We start from the raw sequence: 21,413 nt of genomic DNA, 5'->3' as shown, positions 1-21,413 counted from the left end.
CTCGATAGTAGTTGGTACGCCAATCTAATATTACTAAGAGTCTCTATATTCACATTACTTGTAAGCCTCACATCGATTTTTCGAGAACGATTATTGAGCATGCAAAAAACTTTTTGAGACTAGATAGTAATCTATCTCTTAATGCACTTAACGACTAGAACCTACCTGCTAAGTTATATCCTGTGTAATCTCACTATAACAAGCCTAACATGTAGCATCTTGAATTCCAAGGCCATTGGGTTGCAAATAGTCGTCACATAAGATACAAAGAGTTTGAGTTGTTACAGTTGACAAAAGAAATCGACTTAAATTGAAAGCTAAAAGGTCTATCAAAAGCTCAAATTTAAACAAGATTGAACAAGGATCCCCTTGTCCTAAAATCCATGAATAAATGACCATTGCCACACCGTGAGGGGCGAGTCCACATTAAATCTATATTTTTCTTGTTGATAACATTATTACTTGTGCATGATTGTATAATTTTGAAAACTAGTTTGATATAGAATTTGAGTGTTGACGATTCCATTAGAAAATTCATCATTGATACTAAATCAATTATTAACGGTTAGTTTGTTAGTGATCCATCGATAATATTTACCGACGCATTGGTCGACAAAAAAATAGTTAGCAAATATTTTTTTTTTGTGAATATATTTTGTCAGCTAATCCACCTATAGGTAACTTTACCGATCGAATTATCAATAGATCTAAAATCCTCGATGAGAAACTCTTCTATGAAAAATCTTGACAGGTAATTTATATGCCGACAAAAATATAGCTTAAACGCATATGGAATATTCAGGCGGTGAAAAATCAATTTTTTGATTGTAATTTGACTTCAACAATTAATTAATAATAATAAAACTTGAATTTTGACAACTCTGTAAAAAAGACTTATTTCCTTTATAGCTTATTCCCTTGCAATTTTAACAACTCAATTATTATTATTATTATTATTATTATAAAAAAACATGATTGTTGAAATATCTCAAGAAACCATGTTAGTCTTCTTTAAAAAAGAGGTGTTAGTACTGGGAGTTGGTTTTTTTTTTAATTAGTCTTCTTTAAAAAAGTGTTTAAATTGGAAAGGAAGTTGATTCCTTTATTAAAGAGATATTAATGGACGATAGTAGAGTATTTCTTGATTAATGTCATTCCCTTACTATCATGCCAAAATAGCTTTACTTGATAAACTAGCCATTGGAATTTATTCTCTAACTTGTTTCTTACTTCTGGAATTCAATAGCCATCAACTTGTGTTATTTATTTTTCTAACTTGATTTTTACTTCAGAATTAATGTCAAAAGCCATAAAAATTTGGCACTAAAAGTTTCTACGCATAATTGGTCACGCCTCGACATTCCGACTTTCTTCTTCCGATTCGAGTCAAGAGCCATCAACTTGTGGAATTTATTTTCCTAACTTGATTTTTACTTCAGAATTAATGTGAATAGCCATAAAATTTTGGTACTAAACTTTTCTATGCATAAAATTTTTTCTGTGCATGCCTGGATATTCCGACGTTCTTCTTCCTATTCTGGTCAAGAGCCATCAACTTGTGGAATTTATTTTCCTAACTTGATTTTTACTTCAGAATTAATGTCAATAGCCATAAAATTTTGGCACCAAAACTTTCTGCGCATAACTGGTCATCCCTTAACATTCCGACTTTTCTGCTTCCAATTCGAGTCAAGAGCCATCAACCTGTGGAATTTATTTTCTAACTTGATTCTTACTTCAGAATGTGAATAGCCATAAAATTTTCTATGCATACTGGTCATGCCTGGACATTCCGACTTTCTGCTTCCGATTTGAATCAAGAGCCATTAGCCATGGAAAATTCAGGTTGCATTTTTCGGACTTGTGTCCATAGAAATTACAATTCTTCAACATGTCTATAAATTCCAGTGTGCTTGGCATTTGACTTCAACAATTAATTAATTAATTTTTTTTCACTGTTTGATTGATACGATGCATGACTACATGTCATTTTATTCATTCAGATCAACTTGACCCCCAAGAAATAGATTAGCGATTCTAATCAACATCGAGTCTTGCAGGTGGAAACGTTCCGTACCATAGACTGTTGTGCATACTGACCGGAAGCAAACACAAATAAAACACAAACAAGCAGATTTACGTGATTTCTCAAAACCGGGTACGTCCACGGAGACAACAGATTGTATATTATTGGAGGAATAATACAAACACTCAACTCAACCCCAGTACAAACACTCGGTATTTCTCTCAAATCTGCTCACAACTCTCAAAGTTGCACTTATTGCACACACCTCTTCACTTGCACACTTTTCTATTGCTCTCTCTTTGTCTCCATTTACAGGAGAAAGGATAGCAGAAAGGAGAGCCTTGAAACATGCCACCAATTGTGGCACTAATCACTAATGGTGATTCCACTAAGCATAGTGGTGGGGTATTGTTATTATCAATAAAATCTAGACAAATCTCCACATAGACACAGTATATAATTGGTGTCCCGTTGATCGTGAACTATCCACATTAATCCTGCAACTTTTTTTTGCTTTTCCCTCATTTGTTCAGATCCTTGAAAAGTTTTATCTTTGCCAGATTCGAAATGGCTGGTGGGAAATATCAAGAATCCTCCTCTTCACGGTTTTCTAATTGTAAACATCAAGTGTTCTTGAGTTTTAGAGGTGAAGACACCCGCAGGAAATTTACCGATCACCTCTACACGGCCCTAGTCCAAGCTGGGATTCACACATTTAGAGATGATGATGAGATTCAGAGAGGACATAATATAGAGTTGGAGATCCAGAAAGCAATACAACAATCAAAAATATCGATAATCGTGTTCTCCATAGACTATGCTCGTTCGAGATGGTGCCTCGATGAACTTGTTATGATCATGGAACGTAAGAGGACTACTAACTCCATAGTTTTGCCGGTATTCTATGATGTGGATCCATCCCAAGTTAGAAATCAAACTGGGAGCTTCGCTGCAGCATTTGTGGAACACGAAAAGCGCTTCAAGGAGGAGATGGAGCGGGTGAATGGATGGAGGATTGCTTTGAAGGAAGTTGCAGATTTGGGAGGAATGGTTTTAGGAGATGGGTAAGTTATATCTCTTGATGAAACTACACATGGCATAAGATTAGAATGCTGGTTCTGAACTCTTAATAAATTCAGTTTTTGCATTTAAGTATTTAGACGAAGATTGATAATACCACTCCCAATTTAGAGAAACTAAACCACCCCTAATCCAGAGAACATATAAGAAAAATAAAATAAAATACTTAAGATTTCTTCATTGTTTCATGATTTTTTTTCTCCAAATTTAACCATCAATCATTGACACACAACCTGCTTTAATTTCCTAGCTAAATGTCGTTTATTTCTATTGCTTATAGCTAGAGAGACTACTAATTATCGTACATTGTATTTTACTTTTCTGATGTAGGTACGAGGCACAGTTTGTCCAATCTATTGTGGAGAACGTCTCAAAGACTTTGGATCGAAAAATATTTCATTTGCCTTTTCATTTCATTGGTAGAGATTCTGTAATACAATATATCAACTCATGGTTGCAAAATAGGTCCCATAGTGCTGCCATTGCTTTACTCTATGGAATTGGTGGAGTTGGAAAGACTGCCATAGCCAAGAATGTTTATAACCAGAACTTTTATAAATTTGAAGGAAAGAGCTTTCTTTCAAATTTTAGAGAAAGGTCAAAGGAATTCAAGGGTTTAGTTTGCCTACAGAGGCAACTTCTTTCCGACATCATAAAAAAGAGTGTTGATGAGATAAATGATGTTGATGAAGGAATTTTGAAGATTAAGGATGTAATATGTTGTCGAAGAACTCTTATTGTTCTAGATGACGTGGAGGAAAGGGACCAATTCAATGCAATCGTTGGCATGCAAAATTGGCTTTGTAAAGGAAGTAAAATCATTGTAACGACCAGAAATAAGGGTCTGCTTTCAGCTAATGATGAGTGGGTCAAGTGCAAAGTTGAACCTCTAGATAACGGAAAATCACTTGAGCTTTTTAGTTGGCATGCCTTTGGACAAGCTTACCCTGTTGAAGGTTTTGTAGAGGACTCTTGGAAAATAGTGAATCATTGTAATGGACTTCCATTGGCCCTTCGTGTTATTGGTTCTTCATTATCTGGTAAAAGTCGAGAAGTATGTGAAAGTGCATTCCAAGAAATGGAAGTGATTCCAAATTGTGAAGTTCAAAAGATTCTTCGAATAAGTTACGACTCTCTTGATGATGATTACCAGAAGAACTTATTCCTTGATATTGCTTGTTTCTTCAATGGAATGGATTACAATTATGCTGTTAGGATACTAGATGGGCTCGGTATAGGTGCAAGATTCAGGATTGACAATCTCATCGATAGATGTCTTGTAGAAATTGTTGAAATCAACAGTGATAAAAGGTTGTGGATGCATCAACTCGTAAGAGATATGGGAAGGGAAATTTCTCGTCAAGAATCACCCCAGTGTCAAAGAATATGGCATCACATGGAAGCTTTTACAGTTTTGAAAGAAACAAGTGTAAGTACCTGTTTTCGTTTTCCTGTCTGCATGGTATTTAGGCGTCTTAAAATGTTCATGCTTTTACTATATTGAAAGAAACTACTGTAAGTACCTCATTTTGTTTATTCTTTTACTTTCTTTTCTCATATACTTTTAATATTTTTGAAGCAGGATGCTGAAAAATTGCGTGGCCTTACCATTGATATGCATGCATTAATGGAAGATAATTGTACCAAAGCTATCTGTGGTGATTCAATGGTTCGCCACAAGCATAACTTCTTTCAACATTATCGTCTTCCTACGTTCCCCTCTCGAGAATGGCTTTCTGACCTTTTCTTCGGGGAACAAGTACAAAGTGGTCAAGCAAGTTTGTTACCCGTCCTCAGCACGGATGCTTTGAGAAAGATGCAAAATGTAAAATTTCTCCAACTAAATTACCTGAAGTTCCATGGAAGTTATGAACACTTCCCTAAGAATTTGGTATGGTTATCCTGGCATGGATTCTCTTTGAGATCCATACCAAACCAATTATGCTTGGAGAAGCTTGTGGTTCTTGATTTATCCAGAAGCAGCCTAGTTGATACTTGGAAAGGAAAATTGGTATGTATCTAGTCTCTCTCCATAGCTATCTCTCTTATTTTCAATTGATAACAACTAAATTCGAGTGTTTTTGCAGTCTCTTCCAAAATTAAAAATACTTGATCTGCGTCACTCACATGGCCTCATTAGAACCCCAGATTTGTCAGGTCTGCCAAGACTTGAAAATCTAATACTTGAAGACTGCATCCATTTGGCTCAGATTCATGAATCTATTGGAGATTTACATTGTCTCATGATGTTAAATCTGAACAATTGTAAGAGTCTCGTGGAGCTTCCAGAAGAAGTGAGTAGATTGAATTCACTTCAAGAGCTTTATTTAAATGGTTGCTCAAATCTTGACAGGCTGAATATGGAGTTAGAGCATCATCAGGGACACAGGTTGCTTCAAAGTGATGGATTTGTTGCTAGTACATCATACATTTCAACTTTGTCGTTGAAGCTATTGTTTCCCTCTAGGTTTTCAGCAAGGAAAACTTCGAGATTTACATTGCCACACTCCTTGACGAGACTAGATTTAAGTGGAACTCCTATTCGTTTTCTTCCAGAAAGCATTAAGGACCTCAGTCCACTCATAGCCCTGATTTTAAGAAATTGCAAAATGCTTCAGACCCTCCCAGAGCTTCCATCCAATTTGTCTTCGTTAGACGTGTCTAGTAGTTATTCACTGCAAACAGTTCCAAATCTAATCCCTTGGACTGTAGTATATGATTGTGATCAATTAGTTGACATCCAAGATTCGATGAAGCTAGAATTAATCCAAAAGGCTGACTCACACATGTTCAGAATAATGGAAACGGTCAACGCTCAAATACAGCCCTGGTTATTTCAGGTCCTCACACACCCTATTTATTGTATTTCAAATCTACATTTGTGTACTTCTCCTGGAAAATTCTTCCTTTGCTCATTTTATAATGGACATCGTTTTGATGGTACAGGTAACAGTTTTTAAGGGCGTATTCAACGTTGTCGTAGCTGATGAAGATGGGATGTTTAAGTTTTATGAGGAGGAAGAAGAGGAGTGGATAATTCAGAAAGAGTTTGTGGGCTGCCTGTCATTCCAAATAGCCCCACCTGCTGTGCACCGGATATGTGGTTTTAACCTATTCACAACGTTTTGTACCACGTCAGAAACCCTTCTCTGTGGTTCTGTTTATCTCGAAATCAGAAACAATACCAGTGGTCAATCCTTGTTTTGTCCCGCCTCTCTCTTTCCTAGTGGCTACAAGCACAGGAATGTTGTATTCCAATCGCTAAGCCACTGGAAATTAGGGGGCGATGATCCTACATTTGATAATGGTGATGACGTGAGTATTTCAGTGCTTCCACTTGATCCAACTATTCAAATAATGATGGTTGGTGTCCTATGGTTGCATGAAGAGGAAGGAAATGGTGATGATGATGATATCCAATCAAAGAATAAAGTTATCACATCCCAAAGTAGTAGCTCATCATACAGGGAAGTTATCACAACCCACAACAGTAGCGGCGATGATGATGATGATGATGATGATGATGTACATCTAGCCAATGTAGAAACAGCTTCTCATATTTTTAGGAATTATTCCTGTGCTGCGCGTTATAATCCTGGCAACTTGGAAGTATGTTCGTGGTTATTTGAAAAGAAAGGTGAGAGGGTATTAATAATCTATTATATTTTAAAGCAATTAGATATTTGGTATTATATTTTAAGGCTTTAATAGTCAAGGCTTCCTCACAAAGTTCATGTCATTATCTAGTCTTTTTTTTATTGTAACCACTGTTGATTAGACTTGCAAATTTTTTTTTGTTTGTCATTTGATATGGATGAGTTTTGTGCTTATTTTTCTCGGTTGGGATATTGAAAGAAAAAAGGAGGCATCTTTTTTTTATCAATTATCGTGGGTATCCGGGCCAGCTTGCGCGCACCTCGATTAATCCCACAGGCCCTGAAGTTAACGACCATGTAAGCCTCCAGTAGCGATCATATAAGCAATACGAGGCTCGAACCTGAGACCACAGAAAAAGCAAATCTCTTAGTCCCAAGCTCTTACCACTGAGCCACCACTTAGATGGTTAAAAGGGAGGCATCTTTGTTTAGCCAGTTGCATGGTTGGTGGCGCTGTAAGAGAGAGGGGTTGATTCTTTCGAATTGCGGAGGAGATCAGCGAGCAACAGATTATCTCGTGACACATTTGTCTTCACTCAGGTCTGTCTTATTGTTTTTGCATTTCAACTTATTTTCTTCGATGTGATTGTTTGAAGATTCTTTCAAGGCTGTTTTAGGCTTATTAAATAATGAGATATTCTTTTGGATGAGATTATATGAGATTAATTCATTTGTCATGGCACGAAATTGTTTATTTTCAGCATTTTGTGTTTGCTGTTAAAGAAATCATGGTCATGTCTTTTTGGTGTTGGTTCTTGGTTTTTGTAAGATAGTCTGTTTTAATTATTTGTAAGGCTGTAAAAGAAATAAAAGACATGTAAATGGTTTTCTTGGTCTTAGAAAATATGATTTTATCAAGATGAAGTCTTTGAAAAATAAGGTGTGGCTGCCACCTTCCAATCACTAGATTTTCTTTTATGGGATAAAAAAACAGTAAATTACTCCATAGAGTACATGGCAATGATTAACGCGTGTTAAGGGTGTAGTTGTTGGGGTCTCCATTGACAAAGCCACCATGGTGGTGATGAACCTTGATGGTGAAAGTGTTTCAAGATGATAATGACAACACACAGTAGCCAAGTGACATGGAGGATGGAGAGGGATGGAAAGTTGGTGATGGCTTTGGAAAAAAGGCAGAGCTTTATTTGTGGCAGTGTATGGTAGTGCTCGACTAAGTGTTTCATGGCTCTGCTTCTTCTTCATGCTAGCATTGATGTTCATCATTTGTCCTCTACTTTTTCAGGTCTGGTAGCTGCAGTTTTTCTTGCTTGATTTAGAGAGGGGCTGCTGGATTAGTGTTTGAGTGTTGCAGCTTTCCTTCTTCAGTTTTTTTTTATTCTTCCCCTGCTTGCTTCCTCATGGGTTCTGTTTTGTTGCTCCAATTTTTTTCTCTTTGGTCTTGCTTAATCTATGTGTTTGTGGTTTGCTCTTTTTATGAACGATTGATGACTTTGCTTTTGCCTTTTTCTTTTTTCCAGTTTATTATATCTTTAACAGCTTCCATTCTTCCTTTTGAGATGTTGGTTAGGTTTCTTTGTTGAAGTTGGATCTCTTTAGGCAGATTCGCTTCTGTATTTTTATTTTTTTTGCCTTCTTTTTTCCCCTCCTATATGTTCATGCCCAAATTTAGGCATTGTTTGCTGTATTTTCCCTACAATGTTTGTTTAAATTCAGGAGATGGTTCATGTTTATGTAGATTTTTGTGTAGAAATTTCTTCATCCCTGTCATATTAAATAATTAAGGGTTTCAAACTCTTTATAGTTTATACTTAACGAGATTGTTCGAAGCATGGTCGAAGGGAAAATTTCCCACCTGCTACTGTGGGAATATAACAATGGCTTCTGTTACTCAGTCAAAAATAAAAGAGTGAATACCATAAGCATGGGTATTGCTAGAGCTAGGAATTCAATATCAATACTTTTGCTTGAATGTTATTTATGGTTATGACTTCTTCTTTTCCCTTTTCACAGTTTGGGTGTTAGATTGGAAGGCAGCAACACACCAGCTTTTTGGATATATAGTCGCCTTGATGCCCTACTCTCGATTCAGTTCATATGGCTGATTTCTATAGTTTTAATCTATGAGCAATTTAAATGCAGTAAGTGCAAAGTGTTCTTCAACCAATACTACCAGTAGGTGTTTTAAGCTTGAACATTGTGAAAAAATAGATATCAGTTCTGGATTGTGCATTAAGTGTAGGTCTGCTTAGAAGTTGAGATGAGAAGATGAAGGCTTAAGCTGAAGCAGACCATGGAAATGTACAGCAGTACAGCTTGCAAAGAAGCACTTTCTGCAAAAACGAAAGTAGTTCCATTTCATCATCTACTACACGAAAAGTTTGAAAGAAGTTCGCTGTCATTGAACTCAATCCTGCATTTGAACATGGACTCAGTTGGCTCAGGAAGGAACTTAACTGAAGATATCAATGTCTCACAATTGAAGATATCAACGTCTCCAAAGATTACCCCTGCGAAGTGCGGGCATCAAATCTAAGTGTATATATATATATTTATATAAAGGTTCATAAAATTTTCTTCACGTACGGCTCATGAACTTTTTTTCATTCAAACCCGCTGGGGCCAAAAGCCTATCATGGACCCATAGGAAAAGGTTATCTTATTCCAATGCACGCTTTTATATTTGTAATTTATCTTCACGTACGGCTCATAAAATATTTATAGTTGTTTTTGTAAATCTGACTAATTGAACTTAAAATATCTATTTTGAAAGTACTTTTTAACCAACTCTCAAATCGAAATTTCATGATTCATTTGTGCTCTTAATCTTGAAGTTACCTTTCTTAATTTTGGAAAAAAGAATTTTCAAAACAGAAGTTTAGAAATAAGCCTACAGTATATATTGGACATCCTGGGAACGTACGTAGTCTAATGTTTAAAATGTGAAGCTAATTAATTTAATAAAATCAATATTGTCAAGGTCAAGTGAGACAGTGCTTTTGTAACGGTTTGTCAAAGACGAAGTACTTGCTTGAGAACACTTGTGCCAAACACGTTAATTAGATGAATGAAAAAGAGTTGAGTTTGTAAGAATATGTTTATTTTAATTTATATTTTAAAAAAATATTTTTTAATTTTAAATTAATAATTTAATTTTTAAATTGTTTTGACGTGATATTAAAAATAAATTTTAAAATATAAAAAAAATATTATTTTAATATATTTTTAAATGAAAAATACATATCAATATATCTCCTGCAAACTATAAATTATAAATTTAAGAGAGAGAGAGAGAGAGTGTAAGTAGTAACCCTTAGTATGAACTGTAGGAATGATATAGTTTACTATGAGAAAGGAAATTGCTGGTATGCTGAAGGGGAGATTCACCTACACCTTAGTTGTCTATTTTTGTGTTTTTTCTTCCAAACTTTACCTAATTAACTATTTGTAATTTTTTCAAAGCCTAACATGGTTTAATTGATTTTGATTATAAGGCCGTATATATTGAATTGGACCGCTCCACTAATATCTAGTAGCTGTACACAGATTATAATATGAAACCATGCAATTCCCTCCAAATTAATTAATTTTATGCGAGGGCTCCAACTTTTACTGTAGATTTATTATAGTCACAAGGAGTCATTATAGCCGTGAAATGATGAGTTTTGCTACTATTAACATAACATAATTTGCCAACGAAGCAAGGTTATAATAGTCATTTTATTATTTGCACAATAAAATGACTGCTACGTCTCTAGAGACAAAACTTTCAACACTGGTGGCAATTTAATAACTCGGATGCATATATATCAGAATTGCTTTTGCCCTGGGTTAAGAAGTGTTTTATCTTTTCAGTATTTTTTTTTTTTTTTGGTAACCATGGAGCTTCATCCAAGGCAATTTAATATTTTTGCATAAATAAAATAATAATTAATCTCAAAAAGTTGGTTGCGCATGAACCTGACACGAACATGCCCTAGGTTTTTCCACATTCTTAGGATGATGTGTACGACGCTGTCTGGCAGCAAAACTCTGGCTTTCACAATAACATTTTAATCTTTGCAACTTTACCTCCATTTTTTATCAATACTTAAAATATATTGAGTTTTGCGTCGGTGATTTTTTTTTTCCTTTGTTCTTTCTGCTTTTCTTTTGGATTTTAGAGCTTATCCTTTCATATTTTTAAAGCAATTCTTTTATTTATTTTTCTTTCAAATTGTTTTTTTATTTTTTTTATTGTTATTTGTTTTATTTTAAATTATCCATAGAATTTGAATTTTCTTTTAATTTGATCTACCTTTTGTTTTTTCACCTTTCAGATTTGATTATTATTCTTTTAATTTTTGTTTTTATTTTTTATTATTTATTTAATTAAATTATCCTTTTAATTGCATCCCTCAATATTTTATATCACTCTTTTGCTCAATTATTTTCTCAATTGCATCCCTCAATACTTTAATTAGTTTTTTTTTTTAAATTTGGTCTTTATACTTTTGATTTTTATTTTTTTTTTAATCTTTTTTTATTGGAACTTTCTTTTTCGATTACATCCCTTAATATTATATTGATCAGAATTTTATTAATCTTTTGGGTCATGGATTTAAAAGATTAGACTAGGTTGACTTAGATTATCTTTTTCCAAGCCCTTTTTAGTCAAATTTATTGCAGTTACTTTTTTATGAGTACAAGTAACTGTTTGTTTTTGCATTGCAAAAGCGTTTTTGAAAAAAATTAATTAATTAATTATTTTTTTCTTTACTTTAAATTATTATTTTTTAGTGTTTTCAAATTATTTTGATGTGCTGATGTCAAAAAATATGTAAAAAATTAAAAAATATTATTTTAATACTTTTCCGAGTAAAAATAACTTTAAAAAACAACCGCATTTCCCAACATTCTTATGAACAATTTTCAAAAAACCCAAAATAAGAAGATTTTTGAGCAGGATCAACAAAAGGGTGTATTGATCTCCACAAGGAACGGAGACCATCGCCTGCACTCTCTTGTGTTGCTATCTTTGGGTTTGATGATCCTGCCACTTCCATCTCTTTCTTTCTTCCATTTATTGTGTATGGGACTTTGCTTGCTAAATTATTATGCCAAAACAAGAAGACATCATCTTCCACCTTCATACCCACATACTCGCATCTAGCAAAAAGATTCCAAAACACATCACCACACCCACCAGACCACCTTGCAATGCATGAGAATATGACTCAGATTCGGCAGCTTCACTTCACTGCACCTGGATAAACAATTCACGTTATAGCATACTTGGCGAGCAATTATGCGGCGAGTACCAAGTTATCTGGCTACAATAGGCCTAAGCTCTCCCCAATCGAGAAGGATTTTGCTGGAAACAAAACCATAACCCCCAGGTGGTTTAAATGTAGAGAAAAGTTAGCCAGGCTGAATAATCTCAACAGCTGTATTTCTCATTATCATCCCTCCTCAAACGCATCCCCATCGTGACCCTGCTTTATCAGAATCATCGCAGAGAACTTTTCAGTGATAGGAAATTGAATATGCAATCCATCCTCCCGAGTATTAAACCTTCCTTCCGAGATCTAACCATCCAAAATTCTTCTGTATGTCTTTCCCGAATTTTTAAATGCTTCTTTTGTAGTTGTAGTACCAGTTTGAGGAAACCTACTTATGTTTCTCAGCCTTAGAGTTCAAGACAGGACTCTGAGTTAAACACTCTGCATTTCCAACATGAGAAACTCTCTCTCTCTCTTGGCATAAGTTTATCTTCTAAAGACACCAGCGGAAAGCAAGTTGACTTTTGATGGCTCGCTGAACTCCTCCACCAATGATAACATGATCATCGCCAGCATTAGCTATACGGAGTGCCCACTAGCAACTCTTTGCCAATATAATAAAGTCTGACATGTAAAAAAATTGTGGCACAAATATGATGGCCGTGTGGCTCAGTCGTCTATAAAAAAATATCTACCAGCACAGAGAAAATCAAAATTGAGTCTATATTTTTATGGGTCGCACAAACCATCTAAAATCTGCTATTTCATTCCGAAAACAAGTTTTACTCGAGTGCTTTATTTTTTTGCTGGTTATTTTTAGTGTATGTTTGATAATGAAATGCATAGTGTTTTTATAAGAGTATAATTTCAATTTAAAATGCTTTCATAAAAGTATATTTTTAATTTAAAATGTATAAAAATGATGTTTTCTAGACATCAACGTATTAAAATTATATTAAAAAATAATCCAAAAGTTGCATTAGTCCTAAATGTTAGGAGTAAATTGAAAGCAATCTCGATTTGTTTTTAGTATGATCAGTTTTCTTTGCTCAACTACTTGAAAGACATTTGATACAGTACGTTTTGGTCTAAACCCAATACAATTTTTTTGATACAATACGTTGCTGTTTGGTCTACTAAGGATGTTTTATGAAAAAAAAAAAACATTTATAAAAGCATGTGAGGTCAGAGAAACTGATTGGAATATACAGGAGATATTTTAGAAAAAAGCAATTAGACGTAATAAAGGGATTAACTAAATAATAATTCAGTGTGTATCCAAGCATGTGAGGTCAGAGAAACTGATTGGAATATACAGGAGATTTTATAGAAAAAGGAAATTAGACGAAATGGAGAACTAGGAGAAATTAATGGCAAACAGATATAAAATTTAGGGATTTAATATTATGTTATTAAAATAAAGGGATTAACTAAATAATAATTTACTTCACAAAAAAATTGTTAAAGGAATACAGTAAATCCAACCACGAAGCAAAAGATTTGAGAAAAGAGAGAGAAATAGAAATGATGTTAATAGCCATCAACTTCTCCTCTTAATTATATTTTTCTAACTTGATTCTGACTTCAGGATGTCAATAGCCATCAACTTGTGGAGTTTATTTTCTAACTTTTTTCTTACGATGTCAATAGCCGTCAACTCCCGGCACCAAAATTAGTGATTATATTCAACATCCAAGTCTTGATCAAAATAAAACCAAAAAAGTCCTCACGCGGAAACATTCCATACCATAGAGAGAGTGGACTTGTGGGGATGACTTGTCTTAAATTTACAATCCACCCTTTCTCTCTCAATTTTGAGCAAATTTAAAAAAAAAAAGTTCCTAACGCGGAAATGGCCCACACCACAGAGACTTTTAAGGTTGATTTAAAAGCAGAAAATTCATGAACTGATAAGAGAACATCAGCGAAGGGAAAGTGAAGATTGCAGGTAACTCTGCTTATCTCTTTTAGTATTATGTTATATTGTGGAATGTAACTCATCAACCCATTTTGTTGGTTCAGCATAGAGATTTAATTTATCATATGTACAAATGTTTTTCTGAAAGGGCATGGAGGAGTTGATTGCTGGGAAATAACTTGAAAATTGTTTTAAAGATACAGTAAGATAATAATATATGAATACTTCAGCTTATTGGTGTGCTGTCGATCTTGAACTAACGGCATTAATCCTGCAACTCCTTTTTTTTTGTTCAGATCTTTGAAAAGTCTTATCTTTGCTAGAATCGGAATGGCTGCTGGGAAATATCAAGAATCCTACTCTTCTCGGTTTTCTAATTGTAAATATCAAGTGTTCTTGAGTCTTAGAGGTGCAGACACCCGCAAGAACTTTACCGATCACCTCTACAAGGCCCTAATTCAAGCAGGGATCCACACATTTAGAGATGATGATGAAATTCAGAGAGGAGAGAATATAGATTTCAAGCTCCAGATGGCAATACAACAATCAAAAATATCGATAATCGTGTTCTCCAAAGACTATGCTTCTTCGAGATGGTGCCTCGATGAACTTGTAATGATCATGGAACGTAAGAGGAATGATGACTGCATAGTTTTGCCAGTATTCTATGATGTGGATCCATCCCAAGTCGGACGTCAAACAGGGAGCTTCGCTGCAGCATTTGTGGAACATGAAAAGAGCTTCAACGAGGAGATGGAGCGGGTGAATGGGTGGAGGATTGCTTTGAAAGAAGTGGCAGATTTAGCTGGAATGGTTTTAGGAGATGGGTAAGTAGTATCTCTGTATGAAACTACACATAGCATAAGACTAGAATGCTGGTCGTGAACTCTTAATTTCTTTCAGTTAAGTGTACTGATAAGAAAACATATAAGAAAAATAAAATAAAATACTTGTGATTTCTTCGCTGTTTTTTTTCAATCACGATTTGGCTTTAACTATCAAATCTTTGACACACAGCCTGCTTTAATTTCTATTGCTTATAGAGAGGCTACTAATTATCCCACATTGTATTTTTCTTTTTGATGTAGGTACGAGGCACAGTTTGTCCAGTCTATTGTGGAGAATGTCTCAAAGAATTTGGATCCAAAACTATTTTATGTCCCCCTTCATTTCATTGGAAGAGATGCTCTAGTACAAGATATCAACTCATGGTTGCAAGATGGATCCCATGGCGCTGCCATTGCTTTACTCTATGGAATTGGTGGAGTTGGAAAGACAGCCATAGCTAAGAGTGTTTTTAACCAGAACTATTATAAATTTGAAGGAAAGAGCTTTTTATCAAATTTTCGGTCAAAGGATATAGTTTGCCTACAGAGGCAACTTCTTTTCGACATCCTAAACAAGACTGTTGAGATAAATGATCCTGATGAAGGAATTCTGAAGATTAAGGATGCATTATGTTGCAGAAGAATTCTTATTGTTCTAGATGATGTGGACAAAAGGGACCAATTCAATAAAATCATTGTCATGCAAAATTGGCTTTGTAAAGGAAGTAAAATCATTGTAACAACCAGAAATAAGGGTTTGTTTTCAGCTAATGATATTGAGCGTGTGGAGTGCAAAGTTGAACCGCTAGATAATGAAAAATCACTTGAGCTTTTCAGTTGGAATGTGTTTGGACAAGATGACCCTGTTGATGGTTTTGTGGAAGACTCTTGGAGAATAGTACATCATTGTAATGGACTTCCATTAGCTCTTCGAGTTATTGGCTCTTCATTGTCCGGAAAAGGAAGAGAGATATGGGAAAGCGCATTACAACAAATGGAAGTGATTCCTAATTTTGATGTTTTAAAGGTTCTTCGAATAAGTTACGACTTTCTTGATGGTGATTATCCGAAGAACTTATTCCTTGATATCGCATGTTTCTTCAATGGAATGGATGTGGATGATGCAGTTAGGATACTGGATGGGCTCGATAAAGGTGCAAGATTCGGGATTGACAATCTCATCGATAGATGTCTTGTTGAAATCAACAGTGATCAAAGGTTGTGGATGCATCAACTAGTAAGAGATATGGGTAGGGAAATTGCTCGTCAAGAATCACCCAAATGTCAAAGAATATGGCGTCAAGGGGATGCTTTTACAGTTTTGAAAGGAACTATTGTAAGTAGCTGAATTTTTTTATATGTCTACTTAAATGGTTTGTGGTGCCTTGACATATTCATTCATCTACTTTCCTTTCTCATGTACTTTTAATATTATTATGCAGGATGCTGAAAAATTACGTGGCCTTACCATTGATATGCATGCATTAATGGAAGATCATTATGCAGAAGTTGTCTATACTGATTCAATGATTTGTCGCAAGCGCCGCAGGCTTAACTTCTTTCAACAATGGCTTTCCGATTTTTCCGATGGGGGAAAATTACAAACTGGCCAAACAAGTTTGTTTCCCATCCTCAGCACGGATGCTTTTAGAAAGATGCCAGATGTAAAATTTCTCCAACTAAACTACACTAATTTCCATGGAAGTTTTGAGCACTTTCCCAAGAATTTGATATGGTTATGTTGGCATGGATTGTCTTGGAGCTCCATACCAAATCACGTATGCTTGGAGAAGCTGGTGGTTCTTGATCTATCCAGAAGCTGTCTAGTTGATGTTTGGAAGGGCAAACCGGTATGTATCAAGTCTCTCTATAGCTATCTCTCTCGTTTTCAATTGATAACAACTAAATTCATGTATTTTCACAGTTTCTTCCAAAATTGAAAATTCTTGATCTCCGTCACTCTCGTGATCTTATTAGAACCCCAGACTTCTCGGGTCTCCCAGCCCTTGAAAAGCTAATACTTGAAGACTGCATCCGTTTGGTTCAAATTCACGAATCTATTGGTGATTTACAAAGATTGTTGATCTTAAATCTAAGAAATTGTACAAGTCTTTTGGAGCTTCCAGAAGAAATGAGTAGATTGAATTCACTTCAAGAGCTGGTTTTAGATGGTTGCTCAAATCTTGACAGCCTGAATACGGAGTTAGAGCATCATCAGGGACGCAAATTGCTTCAAAGTGATGCAATTGTTTCAAGTACATCATTCATTTCATCTCTTCCATTGAAGCTATTCTTTCCCTCTAGGTTTTCAACGAGGAAAATGTTGAGATTTACCTCGTTTTCATTGCCACGCTTCTTGGAGAGTCTAGATTTAAGTGGAACTCCAATTCGTTTTCTTCCAGAAAGCATCAAGGATCTTGGTCTACTCAGACACCTATATTTAAGAAATTGCAAAATGCTTCAAGCACTCCCGGAGCTTCCATCCCATTTGGATTCGTTAGATGTGTCCTTTTGCTATTCACTGCAAAGACTTGCAAATCCAAACAGTTGGACTGAAGGAGATGGTTGTGATCACTTAGTCGAGTTCCAAGATCGGATAAAGCAAGAATTAATCCAAAAGTTTGACTCTCACGTGTTCAGAATAATGGAAACGGTTTGTGCTCAAATACAAACATCGAGATTTCAGGTCCACCCTCACCCATTTTATTGTTTTGGAAATCTACATTTGAATAGTACTTTTCTTTTGCTCATTTTATAGACATTGTTTTGGTGGTACAGATAACATTTATGGATGGCATATTCAACGTTGTCGTATCTGTATTTGACAAAGATGAGATGTTAAGGGGGTTTTATGAGGAGGAGGAAGAGGATAAATGGCTAATTCAGAATGAGTTTGTAGATAACTTTTCATTCAAAATATCCTCACCTCCTCCTGCGCACCGGATATGTGGCTTTAATCTGTTCATAAGTTGTGTGACGTCAGCATACCGTGGCTTTAGTTATGTTTATATTGAAATCAGAAACAATACCAGTGGTCGATCCTTTCTTTGTCAAGCCTCTTTCTTCCCTATGAGATACAAGTGTGATGTTCGTGAAATCCAATCGCTATTGCACACGAAATTAGGGGGCAATGATCCTACATTTGATAATGGTGATGACGTGAGTATTTCAGTGCTTCCACATGGTCCAGCTATCCAAATAAAGGCGATTGGTGTCCAATGGTTGCATGAAGAGGAAGGAAAGGATGAAGTTATCAATGCCAAAGTAGAAACAGCTTCTCGTATTTTTAGAAATTATTATTGTGGTTTCCATGGTAAATCCAATGATGGCAAAATCGGTTGGTGGTGTTTTGCAAAGAAAGGTCTAGAACTTCTCATTAAGTAGAGGTTTGCTTTTTTAGATTTCAACCGTAAAATGAAAAAAACTGGAAAGCTTTTGAAATAGTTTTTTCTTTTTTCTTTTTTCTTTTTTCTTGAAATGTTTATCATGAAATAGTTTTGTATCTCTAGTAATCTTCCACCTTTCTTTGTCTAGCATGAGATCTTTTATTTATAAATATTTATAATCTTCCTCCTTGCTTCGGTTTTTTCTTCTTTTTGTCAGATTTGGCTTCTACTTCTCTTCTTCTCGGTTTTGGATCCGCTTCTTTCTACAGATCGGTCTGTTATGTGTTTCTTGTTCTTCTCCTCTGCTTCAGGTGGCGGTGGAGTTGTGGGTGTCGCCGCTGTGGTCTAGGCGTTGATGATTTTCGCTCCTCTTGGTAGATCTGGCGGTGGCCGTGGAAGGAGCGCCGGAGGCCGGTCGGTGCAAAGGAGAGCTGGTGGATGAGGAAGGGGACGACGTCTGTGGGTGCTGCTGCTGTCGACCGCCGCTGGGTTCTTCGGTGGGAAGAGCCTGTGAACGGGACTCCTGCTGCTGCTGTGTGGCTTGATGGAGGGAAATCGGAGAGCTTGAGAGAGGGGGGCTCTCGGGTGAAGAAGGAGATGGGGCGATGGGTGTCAGGGAGAAGAAGATGGGATGCGGTGTGGCTGTGGCAGCTGTGTTTTGTGTGATGTGAGGCTGTGAGTGGCGGCTTGGAAGAAAAAAATCAAAACCGGGGGAAGGGGGGGCAGCAGGCTTCGTCAAGGGGCGGCTGGTTGCTGTTTGGTAGAGATAGGTTTTAGGTTTAGGTTTAGGTTTAGGTTTAGGTTTAGGGTTGTGTTTTTTTAAAAAAAGTTGCCCCCCCTTGAGTGTGTTAAGGGGACCAGTATTTATAGGCAAAAATGTTGCTAGGTTTCCAAACTTGGTCCCTCAACTTCTTTCTTTTTGTAAATTTGATTTTTCTTAATTTTTTTGTATTTTTTTAAAACGAGCAATATCAATGTCGACTCAATAAGGAAAATCAATAATTTTAAAAATGACGCGTGAAAAGTTGAACGCGTTCGAAAGACCTTTGAAAATTTAATTTCTTTTTAGATGACGCTGAAAATGCTAAAAACGATGCAAATGTATTAAAAACGTATTTTTTGGATTTTCGATGTTTTTTTGCTATTTTTGGATTTTTCTGAGAATTTATCGAAACATGGGTCAAAAATTGGGTAGCAACATCTATGTTGATGATATATGCTTCATCACCTAGTCCAGTTACTAAGCTCTGAATTCAAGCTTCGTGACTTAGGTGATGTTCACTACTTTCTCGGTATTGAAGTTCAGTCTACAGGTATGGGTCTGATGTTGGGCCAACACAAATATATTTTTGACATCCTCACTCGGGCTGGTATGACTTCTTGCAAACCCGTTGATACTTCAGTTTCTCCTTCTAAACTTGTTATACAACTGGATCATCCATTTTCTGATCCCACACGATTTCGTTAAATTGTGGGTGCTCTTCAGTATCTTACATCCACTCGTCCAGATATCTGCTTTGCTGTTAACATAGTCTGTCAGTAGATGCATGCCCATACAGATTCTCATTGGGTTGCTGTTAAACGCATACTCGCTACCTCAAAGGAACGACATCCTATGGTTTTCATATCACTCGAGGTACCTCTTTTGCTTTTTATGGTTTTTCATATGCCGATTGGGCTGGGAGTACTGATGATCGCAAGTCTACGGGTGGCTATCTTGTTTTCTTTGGTCAGACACCGATTTCATGAAAATCCGGCAAGCAACGTACAGTTGCCCGCTCCTCCACTGAGGCTGAGTATAAAGCCTTAGCAGATGGTACTGCTGAGGTCATCTAGCTTCAATATTTGTTAACAGATCTACAGGTTCCCTCTGTCTTTGCTCCTACTATTTGGTGTGATAATCTTGGTGCGACTTATCTCTCGGCGAATCCTATCTTTCATGCTCGTACTAAGCATGTTGAGGTAGATTATCATTTTGTCCGTGACCGGGTTGCGAAGAAGGAAATTCAGATTCACTTTATCCCCTCTCGGGATCAACTTGCTGATGTCTTCACCAAACCACTTTCCGTTGCGTCCTTTACTGCTTTCAGGTTCAAGCTTCGGGTCGATCCTCCACCCTCAGCTTGAGGGGGCATATTATAGAATGTATAGCATGTATATCTCTAAATAGGAAATTAATATAGGATTATTCCAATGTTGTAATCCCTACGGTTACTGCCGTATTCTGCCCTACATATATAAATAGGAAAGGTTGGCTAAGGCCAACCTAAGTCATTCTGTTATTCTCAACTGCATTGTATAGTCGCACATTGAGTCTTGTCACATATGTTTTGGTGGCACATTAATGCCTCTTTGAGTTGTTTGAAGGCATGTTCTGCTGCCGTTGTCCAATGGAAGCCGTCTTTATGCAAGAGCTGTGTTAGAGGAGCTGATATTCCACCAAAGTGACGTATAAATTTGCGATAATATCCAGCCAACCCGAGGAAGCCACGCATCCCTTTCACAGTTGTTGGTTTCGGCCAATCCAGTACTGCTTGAATTTTCTTAGGATCAACTGATACCCCGTGTGCAGAAATTGGATGCCCCAGGTAGTCCACCTGTAAAACTCCGAAACAACATTTCTCTTCCTTTGCAAACAAGGAGTTAGTGGACAATATATTAAGTATAGTTTGCAAATGTATAAGGTGGTGTTCCCATGATTTTGAATATACAAGAATATCGTCAAAGAACACCAAGATGAATTTTCAAAGATGAGGGCAAAAAAGCTCATTCATGAGGCTTTGGAATTTTCATTGGTGAGGCCAAACGGCATCACTACAAACTCGTAATGACCTTCGTGAGTGCGAAAAGCTATTTTAGGAACATCTTCCTTGCGTACTCGTATTTGATGATAACTAGAACGCAAATCCAATTTTGAATAAATTTTTGATCCATGAAGTTCATCTAATAATTCATCAATCACCGGAATAGGATACTTATCTTTGATTGTAATATCATTCAAAGCACGGTAATCTACACAGAACCTCCATGCTCCATCCGGCTTCTTCACTAACAAAACAGGAGAGGAAAATGGATTATTGCTTGGTCTTATCAGTCCAGTCTGTAGCAGCTCTTGCACCATTTTTTCAATTTCAGTTTTCTGATAATAAGGATATCTGTAAGGTCGGACACTTACTGGCACAGTTTGTGGTTGTAGTGGAATTTGATAATCATGCGTTTGTGGGGGTGGTAATCCTGTAGGGGCTGCAAAGACTGAAGAATATTTAGCTAAAAGTGAGCTCATGTCATGCGGATAAGAAGG

At 36.2% G+C, this 21,413-nt stretch overlaps 1 protein-coding gene and 1 long non-coding RNA gene across 3 annotated transcripts in view; both read left to right on the top strand.

Annotated features, from left to right (window-relative positions):
- Window positions 1–2,593: 2,593 nt before the first annotated feature.
- LOC18102848 (disease resistance protein RPV1) overlaps window positions 2,594–21,413 on the top strand; it is a 58,168-nt gene continuing 39,348 nt past the window's right edge. The window contains exons 1-5 of the mRNA XM_052445384.1: window positions 2,594–3,090; window positions 3,572–4,535; window positions 4,689–4,997; window positions 6,053–6,228; window positions 6,334–6,743. Coding sequence (XP_052301344.1) covers window positions 2,594–3,090; window positions 3,572–4,535; window positions 4,689–4,997; window positions 6,053–6,228; window positions 6,334–6,743 — 2,356 coding nt within the window. The remainder of the gene's footprint in view (window positions 3,091–3,571; window positions 4,536–4,688; window positions 4,998–6,052; window positions 6,229–6,333; window positions 6,744–21,413) is intronic.
- LOC112325546 (uncharacterized) lies at window positions 7,176–9,301 on the top strand. Of its 2 annotated transcripts, none has more exons than XR_002979545.2 (3): window positions 7,176–7,302; window positions 8,734–8,861; window positions 8,963–9,301. It is a non-coding gene; the product is annotated as an uncharacterized LOC112325546 (long non-coding RNA). The 2 variants fall into 2 exon arrangements; XR_002979546.1 differs by lacking the exon at window positions 7,176–7,302 and adding an exon at window positions 7,591–8,005.

The sequence above is a fragment of the Populus trichocarpa genome, chromosome 11 (genome assembly GCF_000002775.5).
Source record: "Populus trichocarpa isolate Nisqually-1 chromosome 11, P.trichocarpa_v4.1, whole genome shotgun sequence".
In the NCBI taxonomy this organism is placed as follows: domain Eukaryota; kingdom Viridiplantae; phylum Streptophyta; class Magnoliopsida; order Malpighiales; family Salicaceae; genus Populus; species Populus trichocarpa.
Note: the sequence above shows the minus strand (reverse complement) of the source record. Positions and strands in the feature narration are given on the sequence as shown.